Raw genomic sequence first — 27,302 nt, forward strand, 5'->3', positions numbered from 1 at the left:
AAGGACTTTTTCTTCGTTTTCTAAATGTATCTTGTGTTCTTCATCTATTTACAATGTTTGTGTTCGACTGATTTTCAGGATATCAAGATGGAAGGGTAATGAGATCATCAACGATATTGGTAAACTTTATTCTTAGTTGTACATAACATGCAATCTCCAAATTTTTCACTTTGATTATATTTTCTCTAAAACTGAGAGAGAGAGAGAGAGAGAGAGAGAGAGAGAGAGAGAGAGAGAGAGAGAGAGAGAGAGAGAGAGAGAGAGAGAGAGAGAGAGAGAGAGAGACTGTTTTGAGAGGAAATATACAAGGCCAATCGAAGGTAGCGCGAGAAACAACCCACCCACATACATATGTACATATATACACGTCCACACACGCACATATACATACCTATACATTTCAACGTATACATATATATACATCCACAGACATATACATATATACACATATACATAATTCATATTTGCTGCCTTTATTCATTCCCGTCGCCACCCCGCCACTCATAGTGCTTAGGAACCGAATCCTGCTCACATTGTATTCAGTCAAGCAATACTTTTCATTGATATAGACAACTTTGATGACCATTTCTAGTCTACCAGACTCTCAACTGTAAACGGTAACGCTTTACATTAGGAATGATTAGATGCGAGTTAGTTATCGAAGCCAGGCAAAGAGTAAAGCATTACAGATTACCGTAATTGAAGAACTAACATTCTATAGGTGCACTGAATATACATAAAATATTGCTCGCCGAAATGAGGCCATAACATCCTTCATCACTCAAATTGTTTAGCAATTATTTTCAAATTCAGTTACATTCATCAAGGAACATCTCATTTTGTACATCCTTGACTTAAGCTCAAAATCTTTGTTGAAATACATCTTCCGCTACAATATTCTCTCTCTCTATGGAAATCCTCCTCTTAACCTTACGTGACTTGATGGGTTTGCTTAATTCAGCTGAAGAATGTACTTCATAAATGCAAATCTCATGGAACAGATTATAATGATGTCTTCCTATAACAGCAGGGATTTTCTGTGGTTAGGCGCAAGACATGAGAAGGAGACTATCGACTGAGCGTTTCTAGTATTGGAGAACCAACAATGCCCTCGCTAACATATTTGGGTTGACTGGGCACAATAAGCTCTCGGGTACAATAATTCAACACGGTGAGTATGATAGCAGTCCTCTGAGTACGGTGAAGGAACCTCACGAGTACATACGATCCCTTGACCATGTATACGTACGATGGTATCTTGGGATTATAATGAAGTGACCTCACACTTAAGACAATTTTACCCAGTGTACGTCTTCAGTGTAAAATACCTCTTGGATACAAATCATCCTCGTAAATTTAATTTTTTTGAGCACGATCTCCTTCTAAGTATGACTCCATAATCATAACTTATCCTCACACACCATCACATGACCCCAAACTGTTCTTTCTTGCAAAAACTTGACCAGTTGAGCACATTTAAATCTTCTAGAATGATAATCTATCACAACACATATGTACACCTGGACTACGATGTCTCTGCGATACCTTAACTGTGAGTAAATTGGTTACATTTGTGCAATAACCTTCAGTCACCATTGGTTAACTACAGTTATTCTATGAAGATATCCATGATGTGCTACATGAGTTCTCTTTCAAGGCACCACTGCCGGTCATAGATATTATGTATATATATATGTATATATACACTATTTACACCTAGTAAACAAAACAAAACAAAATAAAAATCATTATAAACAAACATGAAAAAGATATCTAGGAACGCAATACGTGGAACTTTCTGGAACCACGAGGAAAATGTAAAAAGTTAAGGATATTCATGAAACACTCGTATCAGAAAGGTACTTACCGTAAAAGCTTAAAAGAAATATGAATATCAACACAAAGATGGAACTAGTAACTAACAACTGGCTACTAGGAAGTACTACAATTTTTTGTCCTGTTTTAGTTTATGTTTAGGGCTCTGCAGCTTGACTCCAAGTGTTAACTATGCACTAAAATCTCATGAAACTTCTGTTGGGGAAATTATCCTCTTAACGAGTTTATTGAGAGCACTACAGATGAGAAATACACATTTGGTGAAGACATTCATTTGCATGATAGATTGTATAACCACTAATAAATGGCCTAAGATTTGTATATAGTGTGGTGGTGGTGGTGTTATCTCTCCTTCTCCGTTACAAACAACTTCGACTTTTCTATTTGAGGTCAGTCTCGATTCGTTATCATAACCAGTAGCACATATAACAACTGGTACGTTGGTTGTGGCGTCCACCTTGCCATAGTAAGATGACGTCTTTCATTCAATTTATGCGGGTTGGTGTATAAAAGAATTATTGCTTTATTGCCTACACGTCAGACTTTCCATGATGATGGATAGCTAAACTAGAGCATTAAGGATTTTTCCATGTGTTGCATCTATAGAGGGCTAAACGTATGTGGGAAACAGTATATACAGATATAAATACTTCACGCAGTTCGTCAAACTGTTGGGTAGATCAGGATATGGACAGTATTCACCACTTCTCGTTTCACTTCCTCCTGTCTGCAGCAGGACCATTATATATACCATACCATTATTTATGTGAGAAAATCCAAATTTACAAATTTCGTCACGGAGAAACATAAAAAAATGAAAGAATTAAGACAAAAAGGTCATCCGAATGTTTTTAACAGCTCCTCAACATACACACACAGTATCATTTGAATCCGTTTCCCCTTTAGGAAGATCACTTGAACTCACCAACCGGCCTGTTAACTTCATTCTGAGCAAGTTTATACTTTTACCTACACCAACGTTCAGTCTTTCTAGCAAGAAGAGCGGCTGTACCTGCCACAAGACTCGAAATAGAAACTTTCATATCCGACGGCTCTTGGTTAATTGTTCACATCCTTTCATTCCGAAGCACAGTTCCTACAAACGTTCGCTTTGGATCTTATCACTGGAAATCACCATCAGGTTTCGTTTTTCATCACCCTGAACTCAAAAAATGAAGCCAGATGAACCAAATTCCAATTTTCAGGAAGCCTTGCCCATCCCGTGAATTCTCGCACACACTGTGGAGGAAGCCTCGCCCACACTGGAGGAAACCTCCCTTATACCGTGGAGGAAGCCTCACCCACACCGTGGAGGAAATCACGCCGTCATTAACCGTGATTTCGATCTCATGCACAATTTTCCTGAGCCAAAAAAAGAAGTAATTACTATGGCCTTGAAGTTTCGACCTGCAATCATTCCACGTGTGAAACTTATTAACAAATCATTCTGAATCCGAGGTATCACAGAGTGCAAGATCGAAGGAAAGGTCCATGCTGTTGTAGACGGAGGAGTACCAGTTTCACTTCCAAGCTTGCAATGCATCGGGGGCGCCGATGGGCGTGATCTCGTCTGTGGCCGCTGTCTGTTTGCTCCGGTTCGTGGCGTCGCCGTTGAGGAGAAAGGCGGGGAGACTTGAGTTCTTGTGGTTACCTCGGGTTACCTGCGCCACAGCCTTGGATACTGTGGACTCCCGACGGGACTCCAGAGATGAGAGGCGTTGAAGGACCTTCACGTGGCCTGTGAACAAGACGGAAGGGATGAGTAAAGAATGAAGGTATATGGGTATGAACTTGCTGCTGGCTTCCAGCAGAAGGCAAAAGACATACTGAAAGCAAACATGCTCGAGAGAGAGAGAGAGAGAGAGAGAGAGAAACTCATCACCAACTGGTGGACAGCAAGGATGAAACTAATTTTCGCTTATACCATGTATAATGAAAGTAAGAACAAGACACTGAGTAATATTACATTCTTCTGTTTTAATCCAGCTCGTAAATAATGAACTAATTACAGACACAAACCCAAATGAGTTTCACGATCACTTTCCCATTCTGTCTGAACCTTGGAAGGCTGCCAAACAAATTTCATTTACCAGTTGTTTTATTCAGTACAAAGGACATTAGGCTCCTCGATCTCCTCAGTTCGAGTTCCAAAGACTAGATCGTAAATAACACACACACACACACACACACACACACACACGTACATGGGTTGTCTCCCTGGGGTGCAATGTCGCTATAGTCGAAGCCATTGTGCTGAAGACCAAGGACCGACACAGCTCTGGAGACCCCAATCTGTCGCCTCCGGATCCCGTGTTCCGCGAAGTCGGCCCCGACCAGCTCCTCCCACTCACTCATGCGGATCTTTATGACGAACCTATTCACGATCTGAGTAAGACGAGTGGCTAGTGAGTGAGAGGGGATACACATGTATACAAAAAGACTGTGTGTCAAGAGTGGTTCTTCAGTCAAAAGAGAACAAAAGAATAATTAATGCACGAGTCACGAGGTGAGGAGATGGGTGGTCGTGGGTCATAAGGAATTGGTCAATTTTTCTTATATACCGTCTACCTCACGATCGGGAAAATTAAAGTACATATGAAAAAGGACGCTGAAGGTACGAGCATATAGGATGAAGACGATACTTACGAACAGGATGGTGAAGGTGGAACACATGGCCCACACGGAGATGCAGAGGCAAGCCAGGCACTGCACCCCCAGCAGGTAGAACCCACCACCTGGAACACCAAAATGGCCGGCATGTGAGTGAAGGTGTAATAACATGACGGTGTTTATGGTCAGGTCACAAGATGGTGGTGTTTATGGTCGGGTCACAAAGTGGCGGTGTTTATGGTCGGGTTACAAGATGGTGGCGTTTATGGTCGGGTCACAAAGTGGCGGTGTTTATGGTCGGGTCACAAAGTGGCGGTGTTTATGGTCGGGTTACAAGATGGTGGCGTTTATGGTCGGGTTACAAGATGGTGGCGTTTATGGTCGGGTCACAAGATGGTGGCGTTTATGGTCGGGTCACAAGGTGGAGGCGTTTATGGTCGGGTCACAAGGTGGCGGTGTTTATGGTCGGGTCACAAGATGGTGGTGATTATGGTCGCGTCACAAGATGGTGGTGTTTATAGACGCGTCACACGATAACGGTGTTTATAGTAGTGTTAGAAGAACTGTGGAGGTATAGATAAGAAAAACTCTTATTGTAGTAGAGAGATAGAAATTAATGAAGATAAATACTTACCTCTGAAGACACCTGCGTGGCCCCCAGTGAAGCCGATCAGAGTGTCCTCCTGCACGAAGAGGCCAATGGCTACCATGGCCCATATACCACACAGACCTGCAAGACCAACCCAGAGAAATATTGGAACCCACATACACGTGAGCATTTTAAGCCATCGTACCATCACTTAGGACGAAGATGTTCCCCTACAAACGATAATTTAAATCCGATTATAAAAAAGAAAAAAAGAAAATATGTTCAGCAAGATTAGCGATTCAGCTTGGCCTGCTCAGGGCCTGGTGGATAATGGAACACGATTTGATACCTTCGTAGAAGTGTGGGATTTGACTTAAGTGTTCTCATAAAGAAACCAGATACCTGATGGTTAAAAGGGAAACCCATGCTTGCTGGTCGGTTTATTGGATATTTGGCCTTTAGGTCGATAGACGGGTTATTGTGTGGATATTAAGCTTAGGTTTTTGTCGTATGTATTTCTAAGCTATCTCAGTCATTTTTGGTTTGGAGGGGAAACGTGTCTAAAATGATATAAATATGTTTGTAACACGTTTGGGCGAGTTCATAACCTCCACTTAAGATTCATATAATCAAAATACAACTCTGATTTAAGTAAACTGCATAGCAAGTGTACATAAAATGTTTCGAGTATGCATCAACTTACACATACACATACACATACATGTATTCTTAAAGAACTTTTAATCACTTCTCTAAAAATGACTCCATTTACAGGGAACTAAAACTTACATTATTGTTTTGTGAAATCCTAATCTATCGTGGCATAAAGGATTCAACACTGTTATACAGGAGTCAAGTAAAAACAGATATAGAGTTGGTTGAGGCTGTACTCACCATGGACGGAGGTGGCTCCTACGGGGTCGTCGATATGAAACTTGTCGAAGACGGGCATGGCCAGCACTGCGATGAGGCCCCCGACGATTCCGATGAACAGCGCCTCCCAGGAGGTGAAGAGCGCGCAGCCAGCTGCCGGGAGGAGAGACAAGGCGGCGATCGGGAGTTAAGGCCACAGATGGTTATGGACGGATGGTAAAAAGGGGCGCCCCCTTGTTAGTCAGGGGGTAAATGTAAAGTGGTTGATCCCGGCTGTTTCGGAAGACAGGTGGTTAAAGAGGGGTTACCCAGGTGGTCAGAGGATATACCCAGCTGGCTCGGAAGAGGTGGTGAAAAAAGACAAATAGAAAGAAGAGGTGGCCTCAGAAAAAGCCTGCAAGGTACCTCTGTGTCATGAGACTTCATCTATCGGCTGTGAACACAATCACCACATAGCTTGAGACGTATTTCTACCAACAAGCCCAGCTCATAATCGCTACACAACTTCAGGCTGGCACCTAACCACTACAAAAGCCTTGAGGATGAAGTCGGGCTGGCCTCTTGATCATTATACAACGTCATGGGTAAGACTTAGAGCCTTCTAGTATACACATCTCCACAGGAGGATTGCATTCCCGAGTCATCTATACACATCTCCACAGGAAGATGGCATTCCCGAGTCATTACTAGGAAATCATAAGCAAACTGACGTAGTTATATGTAGGGTTATATGGAAAGGAATCTCTTCTTTCACTTGTTCAGTTTCGGTACAAAACTTTCACCATTCAAAAATTCACGATTTTCTCCTCAGACATCGTTGTACAAACTAACAACTCATCACAACAACAACAATAACAACAAAGAAACTACTTTACAAACATAAAACCCATTTGTTTCCATCCCCGAGACTGCCCACTAACCCACATCTACAATGTAGTGGCTTAGAACTCAAGTATACCTGGCCAAAACCCCAGTGTAATATCCCTGAACCCCAGTGCACCGTGCCAGAACACCATTGCACCGTGCCAGAACCCCATTGCACCGTGCCAGAACCCCACCTGTGATGCTGACGAGCGCCCCGAGGACGCTGTTGACCACGTCGGCGATTTCGAGGCGGTGGTTCTTGTACCAGGAGAGACTCATCCCGGCCAGACCTCCGCCGATGCTGGACTGAAGCGTGATGACGGCCGTGCGTGCGGCGTACTTCCACAAGTGGTCCGTGATCCCGAAGGTGCTGCGAGAGGAGGAAGGAGGCGCCGTTGGCATCCATAAAGATCACGAGGGAAGGAATGGGAGAAACAGAGCTCAGAAATGATGAGGAGAAAGGGGAGAAAAGAGTACGAGATAACGAAGTGAGCAATGATGAGATAGATAGACGCTACTTTAACTTTGCCTACGGCAGTCAAACCTACCTGCCGCAGTTGAAGCCGAGCCAGCCCCACCAGAGCATGAACATGCCCAGGATGGCGTTGGTTGGAGAACCCATGGGAAGAGGATCTTCGCTGTCATCGTAGCGGCCGATTCTTGGGCCCACCATTTTGGCCGCCACCAGAGCTGTATCAGAGATTAAATTAAGTGCCTGTATCAGATCGGTTGGCGAGGGTAATAACTTTGAGAAAATCAGTGTTGTTTAAGAATATGTTTACCGTGTGAAATCTTCCTTTTAAATTCATAATTCTGTAACATCAGCTTACCTCGGAATTCCTACGTCCAAGATCAAAAAGATATATGAAATGAAATGCATCGAAACTAATGGCAGAATCTATAAACATCAAGTACTTCCTGACTCGCTTCCTATATGTTCGGTGACACTTGAAGTGTGGTAAGATGAAACAAATGCAGTTGGATTCAGTACATTTTTACCATAAGGGATCTTCAGATCACCGACAGTTTTATGAATACATTATTTCTTCCTCCGAAGCATAAGTACGCAAAGTTTTCAAACCTCCATTATGTGCACGTACGGAGGAGATGCGTATGTACAAATACCTACAAAAATATATACACTCGTATATATACTTACGGAAACCGTAATCCTGTTTTTCTCTGTCTTAAGCAGGTGGACTTAAAAAATGTATAAACAACCAGAACTACAGTAGTTTAATGTGTGAGGAACATTTTTGTTGTCTGTTTGTACAGTAAAGCAAGGAAGAGACTGAAAGCAAAACTTATCAGGTATGAGATACTTTATTACGCTGCGAACAAATCTGTGGCAACACTATCCATACACATACAGGGCATAGAATTATCATACATTCAATAACACCAGAGAAGAGGTCAAGGATCTCACCTGAGGCTCCGCCACACAGATGGACGCCACAGGAACCCGCGATGTCCACCACTCCCAGCTTGTTGAGAAAGCCGTGGTCGCCCCAGATCCACCCAGCCGGGATGCAGTACACCACTGTGTTCACCGCCGAGAAGAGCACGTACGCCACGAAGTTGAACCTAAGGCAAAAGGTACGAAGGTCCTGTGAGATCCAAGACGTGTGTACTGATGAGTAGTCAGTGTACTCAAAGACTCTAAGATACGTGGAATTACTGATAACGTTTTTTCTCTTAGTTTCTGTAGATACTGTTTCCTCTGCTTCAGTACGTAGCGTCCTTGAGGAGTCTGAGGTGGCATAGAGTAGACATCAGCTTGTCCGTGACAGCACACAAAACTGGTTTTGTCGAAGAATGCTCATTTTCCAGAGACAATGAATGTGTATCTTTAAATATCAAGCTGATCTTTTCCAAGCACACACACACACACACACACACACACACTCACACATACCTCTCAGCGATGGCTCCGGACACGATAGTGGTGGCTGTAGTGGCGAAGGAGAGTTGGAAGAAGAAGGTGGTGTACGTTTTTCCCATCTCACTCTCGCTGGGGTTGATGGCAAAGTCTCCCCATCCGCAGAAGGGGTTGGTCCATTCGGACTTGCCGAAGGAGAGGGCGTAGCCGAAGAGCCAGTAGGTGAAGCCTCCCAGCACCACGTCTACCACGTTCTTGACCATGATATTCGTCTCGTTCTTCATAGACACAGCACCGGACTCCAGGAGCCCGAACCCTGAGGCGTTGTCGGAGGAACATTGAGGTATTAGCATAACAGCCGCCACACCGGAGGATTTCAGTGGCTTTATGAAAGTTTTTACTCACGTTAAGATCCTTCTTACGGTTTACGGTGTCTGAAACCCTTGCCCACTTAAATAACCCCTTGAGTAGGACAATAAGACCTTGCAGCACGACGGTCTGACCCTCTAGTATTGATGAACTGACTTTTAGCATAACCTTTAATGAGGAGTTCAAAGGTAACGCTACCGGGGGTCATATCATCGCACTCTAGGGCCACACAGTCGTGTTTAAGAGGTTAAGTCGTACTTAAGGCTTAACGATCCTCTACGGTCGCTACCACCTAACTACATCATGGCATCTATCAGATTAATCACCTCCTTCACTAGCCTAACTATCCTGAGAATATCTATTTTCTAATCAACATACATCGGCACCCCAGCCTCACCTGACTGCATGGTGAAAATGATGAAGGTGGCGGTCAGAATCCAAGCGGCGTCGTTACCGAATTCGCCCGGATCGCCCCCTTGGACACCTCCGCCCCGAGAATTGTAGGTGATGTTGACGGTGGCGCCGGGCGTCGCGCCCTCCGTGCTGTTGGCGTAGTCGATGATGCCGAGAGCATCCGTCATGTTCAGCGGGAAGGTCTCCGTCGTCCCGTTTAGCTCCGCAGTCCCAGGTTCTTGGCTCACTGAGACCACTAAGTCACTGTGATCAAATATATGAGAATAGGTTCGTAGTTAGGTTGATGGTTGCTCGGCTGGTTGGTTATTTGGATTTTAAGCCAATCGACTCTCAAGGTCATTGTGAGCGTCAACGTCAATACATAACAATCAATTGAAAAGTCTTAAACACCTTCAGATGTTCAAGATAATTGGAAAACCAAACACGCTCTCTCCCCCACTGCATACAAAGGTCCCCAGTTTGGGACCAGGTCTACTTGAAAGAGGCCAGGTGTTTGTCCTTTAGCAAACCATATGTCCAAAACAACAGCCAGATTAATGACAAAATTATATACCTGCGGAAATATGTGCATACTAAATGTACATACATAAGGGTATAGCCTTGGAGAAGAACAAGGGAAAGTACTGAAAACAGTAGTAGGAAACTTCACCAAAACTAACATAAGGATGACTATTTTGTTAAGTTATCCTGTTAGTCTTCTAAATATTTATAAACCAGCAATTTCTGAGCATCACAAATCAACGTTCGCATGAGCCGTCGTCTTTCACGTGCCTATAAATGTAAACACACACAAAACAGTGACGTCATTAAGATACATAACAAGATGTGCCACACAATGGGTTGTCTGTATGTATGGATTTCTACTCCTCGTATATACCCTTTTCTTTCAAAGTCCTTTAACTTACCTCGTATTGAGTTGCACCATGCTCTCCGTCATGTTCAGAACTTCAGACACCAAATTCGACGCCGCTGAACTGCTGAAAAAGAAAACATGACATTAATAAACGAAGCAATGATTTTTAAGAAGTTTCTTCTTGATTGACAAATAGTGACATAAACTTTCCTTATATGTTTTCTATATGTATATCAAATATGAGTTATTTATGCTTTTTTTGTTAGTGAAGAAACATTGTCATGAACATGAGAGGCAAAGTGTATGGAGATTTCACGTAGAATACGTGATATTGAAATGAACTAATTTTTCGATATGGATGAACAGACGAACGTAAATTCAGACAGACAAAATTTCAATACCATACTATGATATCATTTACGAATTTGCCTGTAACAAGACATTGCTATTCATGGTAAACCAAAGAAATCCCTTATCAGTAAGCATACACAACACCTTAAGGAAGTAAGAACAGACTATGAAAATCTAACTTTGTTTAAGGTAAGTGGCTGAGTAGTGAGATGCGTCGGGGGTATCCTGTCACTTGCACAATGGACATAGTATTCAGGAAGAATCTCACTGGTGAGATGTACCCAAATTATTGAGCTGGCAACGATGTAGACCGCGCGTGATCCCTTGTCTCATGCAAGCTTCTCTTCTTAGTAATCCTACCTCAGCATCAACAACAGTCCAGTCAATACTCATCCAAATTTCACGAAAAACTTTTATTTTCTATTATCATATTTGATCTTTAATTGTACATTCTTGTAACGTAATGTGAAGGTATTTTGTGGCACCTTTTACAACAGGGGTTAGTCTGCTTCTACAGAATGATACAGCAGTTGGGAGGATGGGTGAACAAACACTTAAGCGAACCCCAGTTTTAGCCTTTATGTACGTTATTTTACGATATCAAGCAAGAAAATTCTCTATTCTTAAGTTATTTTGGATATCCCATATAAATCAATTATACTAATATGCTGTAAATCTATAATTCACCTTGTATATCAAAATCATGTAAATGTAATCTTCTAACGAAACGTCTCGACCGTGTGACCCAAATTTTGCAATCTATGTGCATCAATATAGCACACTATAACCTAACACTCTAACATAAACTAAGTCTGTTCATCTAATCTAATCTAACCTAAACAAATGGACTAATCTCCTAATATTATATAACCAAAGATCAACCCTAAAAGTTTAATCTATTTTCACGATAGAGTAAAAAAGAAAAAAGAAAATAAAGCCTCCAACAACCACCTGAAATTCAAGCTTGAGATAGTAGTAAGGCTGAGGGGCTAATTCCACTCTGGCTTACCCCTTACTCACAGTTCTGCCACACATATCAACTCGGTCTGGTTGGCTGTGCTCGCTAGCGTCACCCAGCCGACGACTCACCTCTCGAGCAGCAGTTGTCTCGAGGCGTTGAGTAACCCTTCCACCAGCGATGTCGTAGGCTCGCTAGAGTGAGGGAGACGTGCCGGAAGAGTAAGGAAAAAGCAAGTGTCAGGAATGGGGTTATCACATTTACTCCGGAGCATCAGAAAATCGAAGAATATTAGATCCAATTCATCACATTTTCGAAGCATCGTAGATCCAAAGGATCATGATTTTGGAGTATCACTACTCCATAGTGCAAACAAAGAATGGTACCAAATACCTTAAGATCATGGATGAATACTTAATCTTAGCTCGGGTAAACTTGGATTAGATTAAAGTTTATGACGTCCCGGTTGGATTATGCATCGCAATTATAACGCCTCGGGATATAATGTTTAGTTAGAAAGGGTTACAAGTGGAAGGCTTGTAAGTGTTTGGAGCAACAAAAATGTTCGAATGCTTCAGATTTGTCGGAGGGAGTCACAGGTGTTAGGTGAAATGATAAAGCATAAATTACAATGAGTCAACAGAATAAACATATTTCAGTACGTTCAGATAAATGTATTGATCATGATAAATATGAAGATTCAGAACCTGTGCATTTACAATGTTGGAAAAGAAACTGAAAAAATAGAAGTATGTATTGAACAATCACGCAACACTACAGCACTGCAAACACTGTTTCCCCCAATACCTTCCCTGCACAAGACACAACTACAGTACAGAAAACAAGCATTTACTACTCAATTGCACCGCACGCTTTGCACACACACGTACACACATTACAACACTGTATGACCTGTGGTCCCGAACGGTGGACGTGGCCAGCTTCCCGAGAGCAGAGAAAAAAAAAAAAATCCTCATAAACACAGAAGAGACCCCTGGAGCAGGTAGTGTATACATTCATAAATATATACTGACCTGTTCGTCTCTTCTCCCTCGTTGGCTTGTGTCGGCCGGGCAGTGACGTCTTGGTCGACACTTTCCGCCGCCATCGCTGTGGATGTAAAACAAAACCGAATCAATTTTAATACCTTATCTTACGTACAGTCACTTTACCAAGTTCTATATCACTTGAGTTACTACTTCTAGTAGTATGATTGTGTGACAACTATTGTATTCAAGACTTGCGGTTAAATACTCATCGTAACGTTAGTGCAACGCAACTATGTTAATTGATACTAATATAAGGTCGATTTAGAATACCAAAACTTGAAGTATTTATTTAGTTATTACGTAATAAAATTAATGACTACAAACACTCAAGAGACTTATGAAAGAAATGACACATCACAAAAGGTGTTGGATGCTTATACGCTTTGGATAGATACATACGTGAAATCCATCTAAATAATACAGGAAGCTTTAGAGAACAAATTTTATAATTCATACATTATACATCTAGTGATTTTTTTTTTCCGTTGCTCGTGTCGACACAAGGCAAGGCTTAGTGTTCAATGATGCTGGACGGTCGCTCCTAGTGCGAAACCACTAAGGAAATCATGACACTAAATTGCTCTTACGTTTAGAAAATAGCGAAGCATCATGGAAGAAGAAATAACAAAATACCAGAAAACTGTAAATCCAGGATCACGCTCAGTCTTCAGAAAATCTCTCAAGGACATGGTTGAATTATTTATTAATAAGAGAGTGCAAGCGACCGGTAGCTGTTAGATGGCGTTGACATTAAAAGATGCCTCTGGTTCTGGAACCCAAAGCTAAAATGCGATAGTTATCGATATCTTGAGCAGAACTTGTGAGAGGAAGCTAATTAATAAAACAGTGACACTGTTCAAAGATATTGTGTAGTATTAGGGTAGGTTAGGCGAAACAAGTCATAGTAGATGTTGAGTTTATCTCTCTTGCGTTTCTCAGAACCAAAGAGCTTGTACTGTTAGCGGTATTATCAGTGACTCCTTTGGGTTGGCCCAAAACAATCCTGTTAGTTTAAACAAATGTAGAAATTCCCGTGGTAAAGGTATGTGGTAAATGTGACTTATGTTCTCTTTTATGCTTCACTTTGACCCCTGCTGCTCAGTATCAATAGTCGAACCTTTGCTGTGAAGGTTGATTGTCCTTCCGCAGTCTCTATATCTCTTTCTGTCCTATTATCTCTTTCTCTCCCATCTCTTTTCATCACCTCTCTTTACCCAGGTTTCCGTCAACCATAGGACTGGCAATACTGTGGCTACAGTTGTTGCGTACCACCATGAACTGACAACCATTTCTCAAACATCCAGTTAAGCGGACAATCACACGAAAGGCCAAATGGCCGCTGGGCGCACACGGGATTTACGGTCTTAAACACTCATGCACGACTATATCATCATCATCATACAAACTGTGGACTTCTTATATGGGTCTCTTGCACTGAACACAGGAGTAGGGTAATGATGATGGTCTCCTTTGGAGCAAGTAGGTCCTCGAAAAGATTCTACTCCTGTCTCTTCGTCAGCGATGATACAGCCTTACCGATGTGACTTGTCGCTAGCAACGTAACCACTTGCAGAGGGAGTCCGGGGATATATAATATGCCATACGTAAATCATTAACATAGCCAATTATCAGTCTAGTTACTAAAAGAATAGAAAAATAAAACTTTTTCTCTTAGCAATTTTTTTTTTTTCCACCTAGTGCTTCGTGGATTGGGGCATTCGGGTCATTTTAACATCATTTTACGGTTTTACATCTCGGCATGATTACTAATAATTAACTGTAATGCAGGTAATTAAATAAGTTACACAGGAAAGTCTTTTTTAATTGCCTTTACCACTGCGTTTAGTTAACATAAAATGCTACGATAAACATTAACACACCGACGATAAGATTGTATAATTATGTTATTTCAGCTTTGTTATACTCATATTCATAAATGGATTCTTTTATGAGTAAACCATTAAACCTGTTACGTAAACTTGCGTAAATACAGATGATGCAATATATAACTAATCTTTACGTAATTTATAACAAACATCTGTAACTAAGTGTTATAGGTTTTTATGTCTTTATTCTAATATTCACAACTGAACATAATCGCATTTGATTTGATTTTATCTTTAAAGAGACGATACCAATGATGAATACCGTCGCAAAACAACTCAAGAAACGTTAGAGGTTGTTTGTTCCTTCAACTAAAAATGAACTCAGCCACATTGTAGTCAGCTACAACAGCCTTGCAAATGTGAATTACAGATCATGATAAATTAAACCCTGTGTGGAAAAAGGAAGCCAAGACCAAAGGGGAGTCGAGCGCTTCCTTTAATAATGTTGAATTCAAAATCACCTTCTTATAAAGAGTGTGGCTGTCTAAATAGAGTGGATGTTACAGATCATAAATAATAAGCACACTAAGAGTGGGGGAAGCTCCTTCCAAACTAATTGAGAATCTTTATATCACAGTTTTCGAGATTGCTTCGAAGACGCATAAAATGGGTTCATGATCTCGTTCAGGGCACATCAAGCTACTTCAACGTATCTAAGAGTCCTACCGGACTTAAAAGTCATACGACACAAAGATCAAGTTGCTAGAAAATTTAGTTACCTTAACGGGTTACAGACTGGTACTCAATGTAGGCAGTAATGCTTATCGACTGCCTACTAATCCAGCATCACGAGTGACAAGACTGTGAGTGAAGCAGTTGCTGCTGCATTGTTAATCTAGTTTACACAGACTTTAACTGCACTTGGTATACTTAATCAAGAAATCTATCTGCTTTTGTATTATAATAATTTCTTCCAAGAACTCCATGATAAAAGCAACCGTGTGAGTTTCATCAGCTCTTATCTTTCAATTTCTCAAGAGCCCTAACGGTATTCACTTTCTTTGTGACTAAAACGATTCCTATTGCGCACACAACTGTATTTCTAGGGACACTTTAAAACGTTAATGCTCTTAAAGTAGCCTAGTTTAGACTTAAAGATGGAACCACTGCAGATATATGCCAAGATCAAAAGGAATGGAAATACCGCAAAAGCTACGTTTATATCCATTTCCAATAGCAGTCATGGGCGAATCGCTTATGTTTAAAAGAACGCCATAACCACTAAAATTGCTTAAAAAAAATGACTCCTCGACAAAGGACAATGGTGGAGTGCTTTTGAGCAACGTTAAAGCGTTGTGAGGAGTTAACATTATACCCTCTAATATCATAGCATACCTTGTAATATATAGTGATAAATGCATCGTTGCCTCAAACCTCCGAGTGGTAGCTCGGCCGAAACTGTGTGGTCCGAATTCTTGATCTCAAAAATGTTTAAAAGTTTTCGCCGTCAGAGTACTTCATGATCCAGACATTCAGCACTAAATCTACGAGTACATAGCTCATTTACATAATGGTAATATGACCAGTAAACTCCCAAGAACCTCCTCGGGGTGACACTATCAGGTTCTGCCTCAAACAAGACGAAATATATCTGCAGAACTTTGAATTCTTCTGAGATGAAACAGTTTATTACTATCTATAAAAGTTACATTTGGGCCGTCCTATGTCAGTAATGACACCCCGAGCACACACACACCCGATCGGTGCCAGGCTTAGTCTTAGTGAATCTTTACACACACACACACACACACACACACACACACACACACACACACACACAAACTGTAGTCATTTATCATGGGGGAAAATAAATGAATAGATAACAACACAGTCGTAGTTAAGTATACAGCCCACATGCTTTCTACTTTCCATGTGTTTCTCTTTTTTCAGTCTTTTAAAATTCTGTCACTCAACCCCTTCCCATATCTTCCAATTTTTTTTTCGTAGAGGTTTTTTTGATCTTACTCCCACTACGACAACGAGTATTTCACGCAGTTAGAATTTCATTCATTTGACACTGGATGATTATAGAATCCCTTATAGAATCCTAAAATATCGAATTTACCACAATGTTCATACGCTTATAGCTTCGTATGACAGTGATTATCAGCAATATATATATATATATATATATATATATATATATATATATATATATATATATATATATATATATATATATATATATATATATATGCGATGAGGGATATAATAATAATTGTAACAGTAAACAAGCTTAGGCTAAAACGTGATTAATCCACAACAAATTATCACAGAATGCCGTCTGCTTAGAAAACTGTGAAAGAATGGCGTAAAAGAGTATACATCTTTTTACCATTTCGTAGCCACCATCTTTCAGTAGACTGACATCACAGCTGACGAAACTATATATGCAATATTGCTCAAATATCGGAACAAAAGGATATTCGTGAAAATGGTCTAACAAAACGATAATTTATGGACAGTCCTGAAGAATGCATTGATGTTCGACAATTTTCAGCTATAAGTAATATCGGAATATAGTATGAAGTAGGAGTGACTGGTGTCAAAAAAAAAATATGGATTTATCCTGCTATTTGGGAAAGGAAGCATGTTATAAAGAAAGTCATTTTATATATATATATATATATATATATATATATATATATATATATATATATATATATATATATATAGACTGACATCATAGCTGACGAAACTATATATGCAATATTGCTATATATATATATATATTTTTTTTTTTTTTTTTTTTTTTTTTTTTTTATACTTTGTCGCCGTCTCCCGCGTTTGCGTGGTAGCGCAAGGAAACAGACGAAAGAAATGGCCCAACCCCCCCCCCCCCCCATACACATGTACATACACACGTCCACACACGCAAATATACATACCTACACAGCTTTCCATGGTTTACCCCAGACGCTTCACATGCCTTGCTTCAATCCACTGACAGCACGTCAACCCCTGTATACCACATGACTCCAATTCACTCTATTTCTTGCCCTCCTTTCACCCTCCTGCATGTTCAGGCCCCGATCACACAAAATCTTTTTCACTCCATCTTTCCACCTCCAATTTGGTCTCCCTCTTCTCCTTGTTCCCTCCACCTCCGACACATATATCCTCTTGGTCAATCTCTCCTCACTCATTCTCTTCATGTGCCCAAACCATTTCAAAACACCCTCTTCTGCTCTCTCAACCACGCTCTTTTTATTTCCACACATCTCTCTTACCCTTACGTTACTTACTCGATCAAACCACCTCACACCACACATTGTCCTCAAACATCTCATTTCCAGCACATCCATCCTCCTGCGCACATCTCTATCCATAGCCCACGCCTCGCAACCATACAACATTGTTGGAACCACTATTCCCTCAAACATACCCATTTTTGCTTTCCGAGATAGTGTTCTCGACTTCCACACATTTTTCAAGGCTCCCAAAATTTTCGCCCCCTCCCCCACCCTATGATCCACTTCCGCTTCCATGGTTCCATCCGCTGACAGATCCACTCCCAGATATCTAAAACACTTCACTTCCTCCAGTTTTTCTCCATTCAAACTCACCTCCCAATTGACTTGACCCTCACCCCTACTGTACCTAATAACCTTGCTCTTATTCACATTTATATATATATATATATATATATATATATATATATATATATATATATATATATATATATATATATATATATATATATATATATATGTGTGTGTGTGTGTGTGTGTGTGTGTGTGTAATTTGCGCTCTTTCTTATATTACATTTTCAAAGAAAAAAGAAAATGAGTACATATGGCAGGATACACACACAAGACTGGGTGAGGTGGTATGATAACGTGAATAACCTTACCTGACCTGACCCATAGGTCACGTCAGACTAACCAAGTCACTGATCAACTGACCACATCTAAAATGCCAATAAATAGTATATCTATCATTGTAACTTGAGATTGATTAACAGGACCCTAAAGAATATTTCCTTCCAGGAAACGATTTGTATTTAAAATGCAAAAAACGTTCCTTTATCTCTGTGATCATAAAAAGTTTTAAGCTGGAGGAAGGCACGATGCTGGACAACTGTGGTATCATAATCATGTTGGCTATTATATGTTTCTAACTACCTTCCCCATTCTAACCAACTTAGAACCTAACATATCTTTACAAGGGATAAATCGCACACTGTCAGTCACATCCTCAATGGTAGATTACATGAGTTAGCTTCTGCTCGTATTGCTGCTATATGTGAAAACTATTACCATACACTAGAGTGACTGCTGAGGCCGTAGGACCCGGCGCGATCTGTTGGTGAGCGGAGAAGTGGACGCTGCTGGGAGGGTGAGGAGCTCTCCTGTGAGCACCTCAAGGAAGGTGAGGAGCTCTCCTGAGAGCACCACAAGGAAGGTGAGGAGCTCTCCTGTGAGCACTACAAGGAAGGTGAGGAGCTCTCCCGTGAGCACCACAAGGAGTATCAGAACATCTCCTGTGAGCACCGGAAGGAGGGACAGGAGCTCTCCAATGACTACGAAGTCCCGTAGATGGTTGGGTTGAGCGACCCCCAAGAGAAAGAATGACTTGAGCTACGTCGGCTGCACCTCCGACTGTGGGACGTGTTCCTCCTGAACAGACATGTCCTCTGATTCTTCCCCAGGGTCTGTCATCGCTCCAACTGGACCATAATCACGGAAGATCAGAGGACAATGTACATCTACCATTTCTCATTAGATCCCAAAGGTTACATAAGCCTCACAATATACTCGTCGCTACCACTCGGTGTCTTGAATCATAGCTCGACCTCTGACGATGCTTAACAAAGGTTCTACACTTGGTACCTGTTCACATCTGGTTTTAACTGGTTCACACCACTGCTGACGATGACGCTGACGTCCTCTCTAACAGCAACATGAGTCGCAATCCTTTACGGCCTGTCTATCTGTAAACAGGACGGAGCCTGAGCCCGTCTCACACCCCGAGCTGCTCGCGTCACACTGTCCGTCACTCGCTGTCTCCGACGACTCAAGACCAGGCCTTGCCACGCCGCGGGGTATGTACCAAGCCTTCCTCTTCGTCTTCCCCGTACACCTCGATATTCTTAAACTCTCCGCAACGATTTGACGCGAGCTCCATGGATCCGAAAACAATTTTTATGGCAGAAAGAAACAAGCGGCCTTATGGATTACCAATAAGAAGGTTTCAGGGCCTTGTAGTTGATATGGACAGATGACACGCGAAAGGTATCCGTGGAAAGGTTGAAGAACATTTCTTCCTGGAATAATTGAAGAGATTTGTCTTAGAAAAACAAACACTTCAACGACTTCTTGATAAAATTTCCTAAATTTTCATTTTACAAGTACATCCTAATGCTCTGTCTTTGTACAAATCTGAACACTATACTAGTCATTATAAGCGGCGGACGCTCATAACGAAGTAGAGCCTTCAATTTTGATACCCTCTCTGCTACACCATAACCCGAAGTGGACAACGAAGAATATTTCATGATATATAACTAAAATCCCTGTTCACTGCTAAACTCTGTTCGAGGCGGAGGTGGTAAGAGAAGGGGCATTAAAAACTCTTCGCTTCATTCTTCATCCATCAGATGCCAGTAAATATTGAATATCTCGGCATATCTTCAACAGTCCGCCCTTGTCTACAAGTGTTGTGCTGGCACGTCTACCCTTCTGTTGGGTACCATTGTGATGGTGTGCTGACACCATGGTACCTCTCGTTTAGATGATTACTTCTCTGTAGAAAGTCATCCACTGGCTTTTTAATAATCTTTTCCGGAACCTTAGCAGACCACACTCGTCAGTGAGGACAGGTCTGTACTTCTGCGTCTGCTCCCTTTTCCACTCCCTTAGCAATCTTCCTCTCTCCAGTGACGTCTTGAGCAGTGTTTCGAGAGGGTTAGATAGGGTATCTGCACTCATATGGGGGTATTTCATCGGAATCATGAATCTCGCATGAGTCAAGACCATTTAGTATTCCGTTAATAACTTTTCTAGATATCTCAATGTTTTCCTAAACCTTTTCCCATTCTATTCCCTTTGGCATCGAAGCAATAGTGTCCTTCCCAGTAAAAGAAAAAGACTTTTAAACTTGGCATTCAGTTCTTCTTCTGTTCTTATATCATCCTCCAAAATTCTTCCCTTTCAATCCTTTAACCCGATCAGATGCTATTTGACAAGTGACTCCTGATAGATTGACGGAAAAGTTTCTGATTCTCCTCTGCCCTGTCCACAATAATTTCTTCACGTTTTCTTTGCTATTTTTCCTATCGTGGTAGACTCGTTCCTTGCTCTCTTATACCTTGCAAATGATGGCTGACTGGAGTGTAGTCTTTGTCATTGCACATCTCGAAACTCCTTTGCCTTTTGATATATTCTATCAGTCAGTTTTTTCCTCTTTCTTAACATTCCCTACGTGTGTGTGTGTGTGTGTGTGTGTGTGTGTGTGTGTGTGTGTGTGTGTAGAGTTTTACACTTGTCTCTTATCCCTGTGCATAGATATCATGTCTTTAAAGCTGTGTATGCACACACACACACACACACACACACACACACACACACACACACACACACACACACACACACACCAGCCTAAGGGAGGTACCCATTCGTCGACCAGCCTCAGGAGGAGGATGAAAACTTGGGTTTGGTGGGGGCCTACTGGCAAGCCCAAGATTCGAGTTCATGCGGGCTAGCCCGTGCTAATGCATGGTGAGTAACGCTGACCACTACACCACGGAGGCCAACCTTCTGTGTGACTGAGTCTGTGATTCTCTTCTTATGGGTCCATAAACGCGAGAAATTACTGAGCATTCCACATCTGTCACTCAGTATCGATAACCTTCACCTCCCCACACCGGAACAACGCACTGTGAGCCCTTCCCCTCACCATACATCGTGAAAAAAAACACACAAAAACAAACCTTTTGACATATAAACCCCACCTCCAAGATAGGTTTTATCAGTCAGTGACAGTCATAACAACACACACAGTTCCCTCGATGGAGCCACCGTTTTATCTCAGTCTAAGATAAACCAACAAAAAGAAAAAAAAAAGTGAGCATAGCTAGAGAGTATTAAGGCCTTGGTAACAAGTGTGGCGTGTTGATTGGCTTTGTGTTTTTTTCTCATTAATACTTTATTGACAGTGTTATACATATGTACAGAGAGGATTCTTATGTATCTTTCACAGCCATCAGAATCTATATATATATATATATATATATATATATATATATATATATATATATATATATATATATATATATATATAAACACACAGAAAAAATTATATATACACATGCTCTTCACTCTAACCCATCCACTCACTCTGTCTCATTATTTCTAATTATCTTTCTTCCTCTCTCTAAATCCACATCCTTAATCTTAATCATTTTCCTCTCGAATCCAACACCTCTCTACTTCAGCATTTCTCTTACTTATCATTATTTCTATCTAACTAAATCTGATTATTCAGTTTGTTTTGTTGATGTCATTCCTTTTGTGTGTGTACTGTCTGATTACATTCCTCTCGGTACATTTCTCACTATTTCTGTGGTCCTCTCTCTCTCTCTCTCTCTCTCTCTCTCTCTCTCTCTCTCTCTCTCTCTCTCTCTCTCTCTCTCTCTCTTCTCTCTTCTCTAATACTGCAATTACCCCGAAGGTCTCTCCTTCACCCACACCCAGCTATCAAATATGATGAGCGAACGCTTACCTCCTACGGGAATAGATTATGGTGAAAAGTCCCCCTCAGCACGCGAGTCGAGGACGTGGTAGACGAGGATACGCCATGTGAATTAGGGTCAGCGAGGGACAGTGAATAGCTCCTGGTGGAGGATAACGCGTTACGGATCACAGCTACTGTACTGGAGCGCCAGTCGTACTCACATGCCGGGATTTACATATTTAACGGGATCTCAAAATCGTGCTAGGAAAAGCGGGGACTAGATTATCATATCTTCTTTCCTTTTGTAGCCTGTCGTATTCAAATGATCAGGTTCTCAGTCCACGGACGGATCGCTACCTCCGTATCCTAGCAACGTTCGCATAACGACAGGCGTCGATGACGTACCTATGCAAGATCCGGCTGTAGGGAGGCGATAGCCACCGTCTTTGTGGCCACAACGACTTATTTAAGTAGCAAACGACACCGATATAAGTTGGCTCAAGGGAAATTCCACTGTAAGATTCATCATTATCAAATCAAATAAAGACAAATACGTTGTTATAAAGTCCATGGGAAAGGCAGATAACGAAGGATCTAATAGTCAGTGACGAGGTTAACTGCTGGCGGGAGGTACAACGTGGGAGTACACGAGAAACCCAGATGAGGAAGGACCTGATGGCCTCTGATGAGGCCATCTACCGGAGGACAGTACACGAGAAAACAGAAGAACTGATGGTCTGTGGCAGGTTGTCGTCTGGAGGACAGTATGTGGGAATACTAGAAACCAGAAGACCTAATGATGTATGGTGAGTTTAACGCCAGACGGAGAGCAATGGTTTAGTTGAATTAAAAGGAACAGACTGCAAGACACTGTAGATGGGCAGACTGCAAGGACCTGAGGATGGATGAAACCAAAATTCAAGTAATTGACGGATTGGAAATTAACATCTCAGTTGTCCCCGAGGCTCTGCTATCTATGCTCCTAATTCTCTTTCATTTTCGTCACCTCTTCACCACAACAATCCAAGGAGCACTTCAACAAAATCCTTTCCTATAGTCTTCAATTCCCTAAAACCGCCCCTCTAGTCGAGATCACCCAAGAATCCTCTGACAAGCTCCACTTAAAATCCTCAACTCTCATTGTCCGTATTAATAGTCAAGAAAATACTTATAACTTTGTCTTCAACCATCTGGGCTAACTTGGTCGGATGAAATAGTACCAATGGTCACCCTTTCTCTGTGGCCTCGAACAGCGAAGACGTGGAATCTTCTTCCTTCGTTCGTTTTCTTTTCTTCGTATTTACTTTTACTCTTTAATTTCCCGGTCTTTAAATACCTGAGTAGCTCTGATTATTATTTTCTTCATTCTTTCTCTTTTAGAACAGCATATTTAGATAGAACTGATGGCTGTGAGTGTGTGTGTGTGTGTGTGTGTGTGTGTGTGTGTGTGTGTGTGTGTGTGTGTGTGTGTGTGTGTGTGTAATTAGCGGAATTTGTGTGATACGATGAGAGAGTTTTATACTCTTGTTGCCCCGTCTCTTGACCTTATCTTGTCTTATCTTCCCTCTTACGAGTACACAGATAGACAGACAGACAGACAGACAGACAGACACACACACACACACACACACACACACACACACACACACACACACACACACACACACACATGATAAAAACTTAATGAAGAAATTATCAATGTGTGACTGCATAATGAAGTTTAAGAAAGTTATACGACAGAAGCGGAAGTTCAAAAGAGATGGCGAGCCCCACGAACGTAAATCTTCTTTCCTGTACAGTACAAATAGGTTATAATAAACGGGCAGTTACATGCACAGATATATAGATTCCATAATGGCCATGAGAGAGACTCTAGCATAAAACAGTTTCACGACGCCAGAAGAGAGTCCAGAACAAGTGGGAATTAGGCAAGAGAGATGTACTACGGAGAAACGCGAGGAGCCTCTTCCTCAGCAAGAGAACAGGGACAAGATGAACTCCCTTCGAAGAGGCTGTACTCTCGTCAACTGACGGCGGCGATAGAGCCTCGCTAAAGGTGACTTTTTTCACTCACGGTGTAACCTTAAGCAGATGAAGTCGGGGGCTCACACACGCATATATATATATATATATATATATATATATATATATATATATATATATATATATATATATATATCAATTCTCGCTGGATGATATTCTGATGGCTTTCGCACGGTGGAAATAGTGCGTTTTCTTGCTATTACAGAAACGCAAACAACACTTACTTGAGTTAGATTGAATGTTAGTGTTTCATGTGAAGAGTAAACAGTACTACGCGGCCGTCACCACAGACACAGAGACAGCTGGAACCACAGAGCACACATCCGCATCCACAGACAGTGTTGGGGTCACAGACACAGCCGCAGAGACTCGCACTGATCTTGCCTCCAACCAAGTTCCTGGATAACCACAGTTTACCAGCGGGAGACATCCAGGCTTTCTCCACGTCGATGACTGAGGTCCTGACTTACCAGAGGGACCTCACTGTCACCCAAAGACAGTCGATTTGACCGGTAGTAACTGAAGTCTTTGGGAAAGTGGAGGTAGAAGTCGACTTACTGCCAGGGACAGTCATTCAGTTGCTGATTAAGTGGCAGTCAAGGGTTCATCCAGATGCACTTCATGAATTATTCTTCTGAAGTAAAGATGGAATGTTAACAGAAACTTATGATTTTCAAAGAAGTCCTTCTCACGTTGCTACCAGATTATCAACTACTACAGGAGGGAGATTAGATCTAGGCTCTTCCAGCAACCTCCCTCGTCCCCTGGATGGCTGGAACTGATGCAGTATCCCGGCTGGAAGCCCTCCTACCGATACTACTACCTGGAACTCTCTCCACGAAAACACTTCATTATTGATGTGGTCAGGAGAGAGGTTCTCCCTAGCTGGCCAGGCTGTGACCCACACACACCCTAACCACGTCATCCTTATACCTACCACAAAGCCCCATATCATCACTAGGTCATGGTCACCTTTACCTGCCCATGGTCACCTGGTCACCTCATACTCAGCTCCCGTACTAACTCTGAAGTAACTGTAGCTTTTCGCTACCTTATTCCATCTCTGTTCCACTAACTCTCTCTCTCTCTCTCTCTCTCTCTCTCTCTCTCTCTCTCTCTCTCTCTCTCTCTCTCTCTCTCTCTATCCTCCACTCCATCTCCAGGGAGGAAGGAGTTTACGGTATATACGAATGATGATAGTGCATACCCTCGCCCATCCCGTCGTGCGCGGGAATGGATGCGCCTGAAACAATCGTATTAACTTTCCTGAAACTACTTGGAAAAGCCGATGCAACAGAGGACCCACAGAGCAACCAGTGAAAATATAAATTGAACGCATCGTGCACACAGATTTTCTTTGCACACAACATGCCTCACAGACGAGAATAAAATGATTCAGAAGGACTACATAAACGCTAACAGACTGATTACAGTATACACCCCAGTGTGTACGAAGTCGTACGAACTTATATATGGACATAAAACTGCAGAAACGTACTGCAGGGGGCAGTACTAATTCAAAGCAACCGATAACCACCATCCGTGTTAAGGGCACACGACCCTACTTTGTTCCTCTCAACGGCTGACATGGACCAAACGGACCTGACTTGAAATACTATGAAAAACGAAAGCTTTTAACGACAGGAGAGAGAGAGAGAGAGAGAGAGAGAGAGAGAGAGAGAGAGAGAGAGAGAGAGAACGCTTGCAATAGTAATATGGGAAGTTGGTCGAAAACAAACGGGCAGAGTAGATATAGATACCTGAATCGGTCATGAGGAACAAAATCTATTCCCTTAAAAAAAAAATCGTCCTCATACTGCCTTGGCACCTCGTGTCCCAGTATTCTTTTCCAATCGCCAAAAAAGAAAAAAAGAAAGTCACACACACGTCTATGCAATTCCTTCGATGCTCGACATTGTGTCGATATCTGATATAGATAGCTGTAGAGATGGCGCTATTACCTCTACAGGAAGACATCATGATAACAAGTTTGCGTTACCATCATTCATCATAGACTTAGCAAATTTCGCGAAGTCGATGGAAAATGTTGAAGCAATAACACTGATAATTCTAATCATATCATATTCTAAATCATTTATATAAATGGATATAAAAAAATCCTAGGATCATATTATATCAATGTAGAATGGTAAGTCCTTCGTTATCTTAAACTATCGTCGATCGAAACAATAAGTTTCATACATTTCTGGTACTTGTATATAAGAAGTTAGAGTCCTCACTCTACAGGAATTGAGTAGAACCACAGAGACACATAAACAGGCTACACCCTACAAAAGACAAGCCTACAGGCTACAACCACTGAGACAGACACAACGTCGAAAGGCTACAACCTTTGAGATAGACACTAAGACCACAACCGCTGAAACAGAACAGGTAGAAAAGCGACAATCACGTAGAAAGACACGCGCGTACCTAGGACACAATAATTGAAACGAACATGTAGAAAGCTCCTCCCTACCAGTGCACTCGCCACTCCGTGTGTTGTGTGTGTGTGTGTGTGTGTGTGTGTGTGTGTGTGTGTGTGTGTGTGTGGGGGGGGGGGGGGGGGGGGGGGGAGTAACGGTACGTGACCATGACGAGTTTTAGACCACATCGATTACTGTGTTTTTCTTCCAAGCTGGGGAGAGAGATATTCATGAAGAGGAGGATGGCATGACTCGGGGTCAGCAAGTCACCATGCGAGGAGGGTCGTCGGTCCACCTATGCCACCTCCTCTGGCTAACACTTCACAACATATACGAAAATTTATCAAATAGTATCATGACCATTTACCCGCCGATGTAAAATCTTATTTCACAATGTAGTATATATATATATATATATATATATATATATATATATATATATATATATATATATATATATATTATACTTATACTAAATCGCCGTCTCCCCGCGTCAGCGAGATAGCGCAAGGAAACAGACGAGGAATGGCCCAACCCATCCACACACACACACACATAAAATACATAAGAGTCCATACACGCACATTTACATACATATACATTTCAACGTATTCATGCATGTACATAC

The 27,302-nt window shown here is 41.7% G+C and overlaps 1 protein-coding gene across 3 annotated transcripts in view; it reads right to left on the reverse strand.

The window, feature by feature from the left end:
- Positions 1-230: 230 nt before the first annotated feature.
- LOC139759570 (putative ammonium transporter 2) overlaps positions 231-27,302 on the reverse strand; it is a 108,651-nt gene continuing 81,579 nt past the window's right edge. The window contains exons 1-14 of one of the 3 annotated variants that reach the window (XM_071681849.1): positions 19,364-19,517; positions 12,631-12,706; positions 11,728-11,790; positions 10,340-10,408; positions 9,418-9,677; positions 8,688-8,967; positions 8,199-8,356; positions 7,321-7,462; positions 6,967-7,142; positions 5,930-6,061; positions 5,081-5,176; positions 4,483-4,571; positions 4,041-4,221; positions 231-3,574 (exon numbers count right to left, since the gene is read on the reverse strand). In XM_071681849.1, the coding sequence (XP_071537950.1) occupies positions 3,357-3,574; positions 4,041-4,221; positions 4,483-4,571; positions 5,081-5,176; positions 5,930-6,061; positions 6,967-7,142; positions 7,321-7,462; positions 8,199-8,356; positions 8,688-8,967; positions 9,418-9,677; positions 10,340-10,408; positions 11,728-11,790; positions 12,631-12,704 (1,938 nt within the window). In that variant the 5' untranslated portion in view covers positions 12,705-12,706; positions 19,364-19,517 and the 3' untranslated portion in view covers positions 231-3,356. Of the gene's footprint in view, positions 3,575-4,040; positions 4,222-4,482; positions 4,572-5,080; positions 5,177-5,929; positions 6,062-6,966; positions 7,143-7,320; positions 7,463-8,198; positions 8,357-8,687; positions 8,968-9,417; positions 9,678-10,339; positions 10,412-11,727; positions 11,791-12,630; positions 12,707-19,363; positions 19,518-27,302 lie in introns of those variants that run through there. The other 2 variants (XM_071681847.1, XM_071681848.1) reach the window with 2 other exon arrangements.

The sequence above is a fragment of the Panulirus ornatus genome, chromosome 33 (genome assembly GCF_036320965.1).
Source record: "Panulirus ornatus isolate Po-2019 chromosome 33, ASM3632096v1, whole genome shotgun sequence".
NCBI classification, from domain to species: domain Eukaryota; kingdom Metazoa; phylum Arthropoda; class Malacostraca; order Decapoda; family Palinuridae; genus Panulirus; species Panulirus ornatus.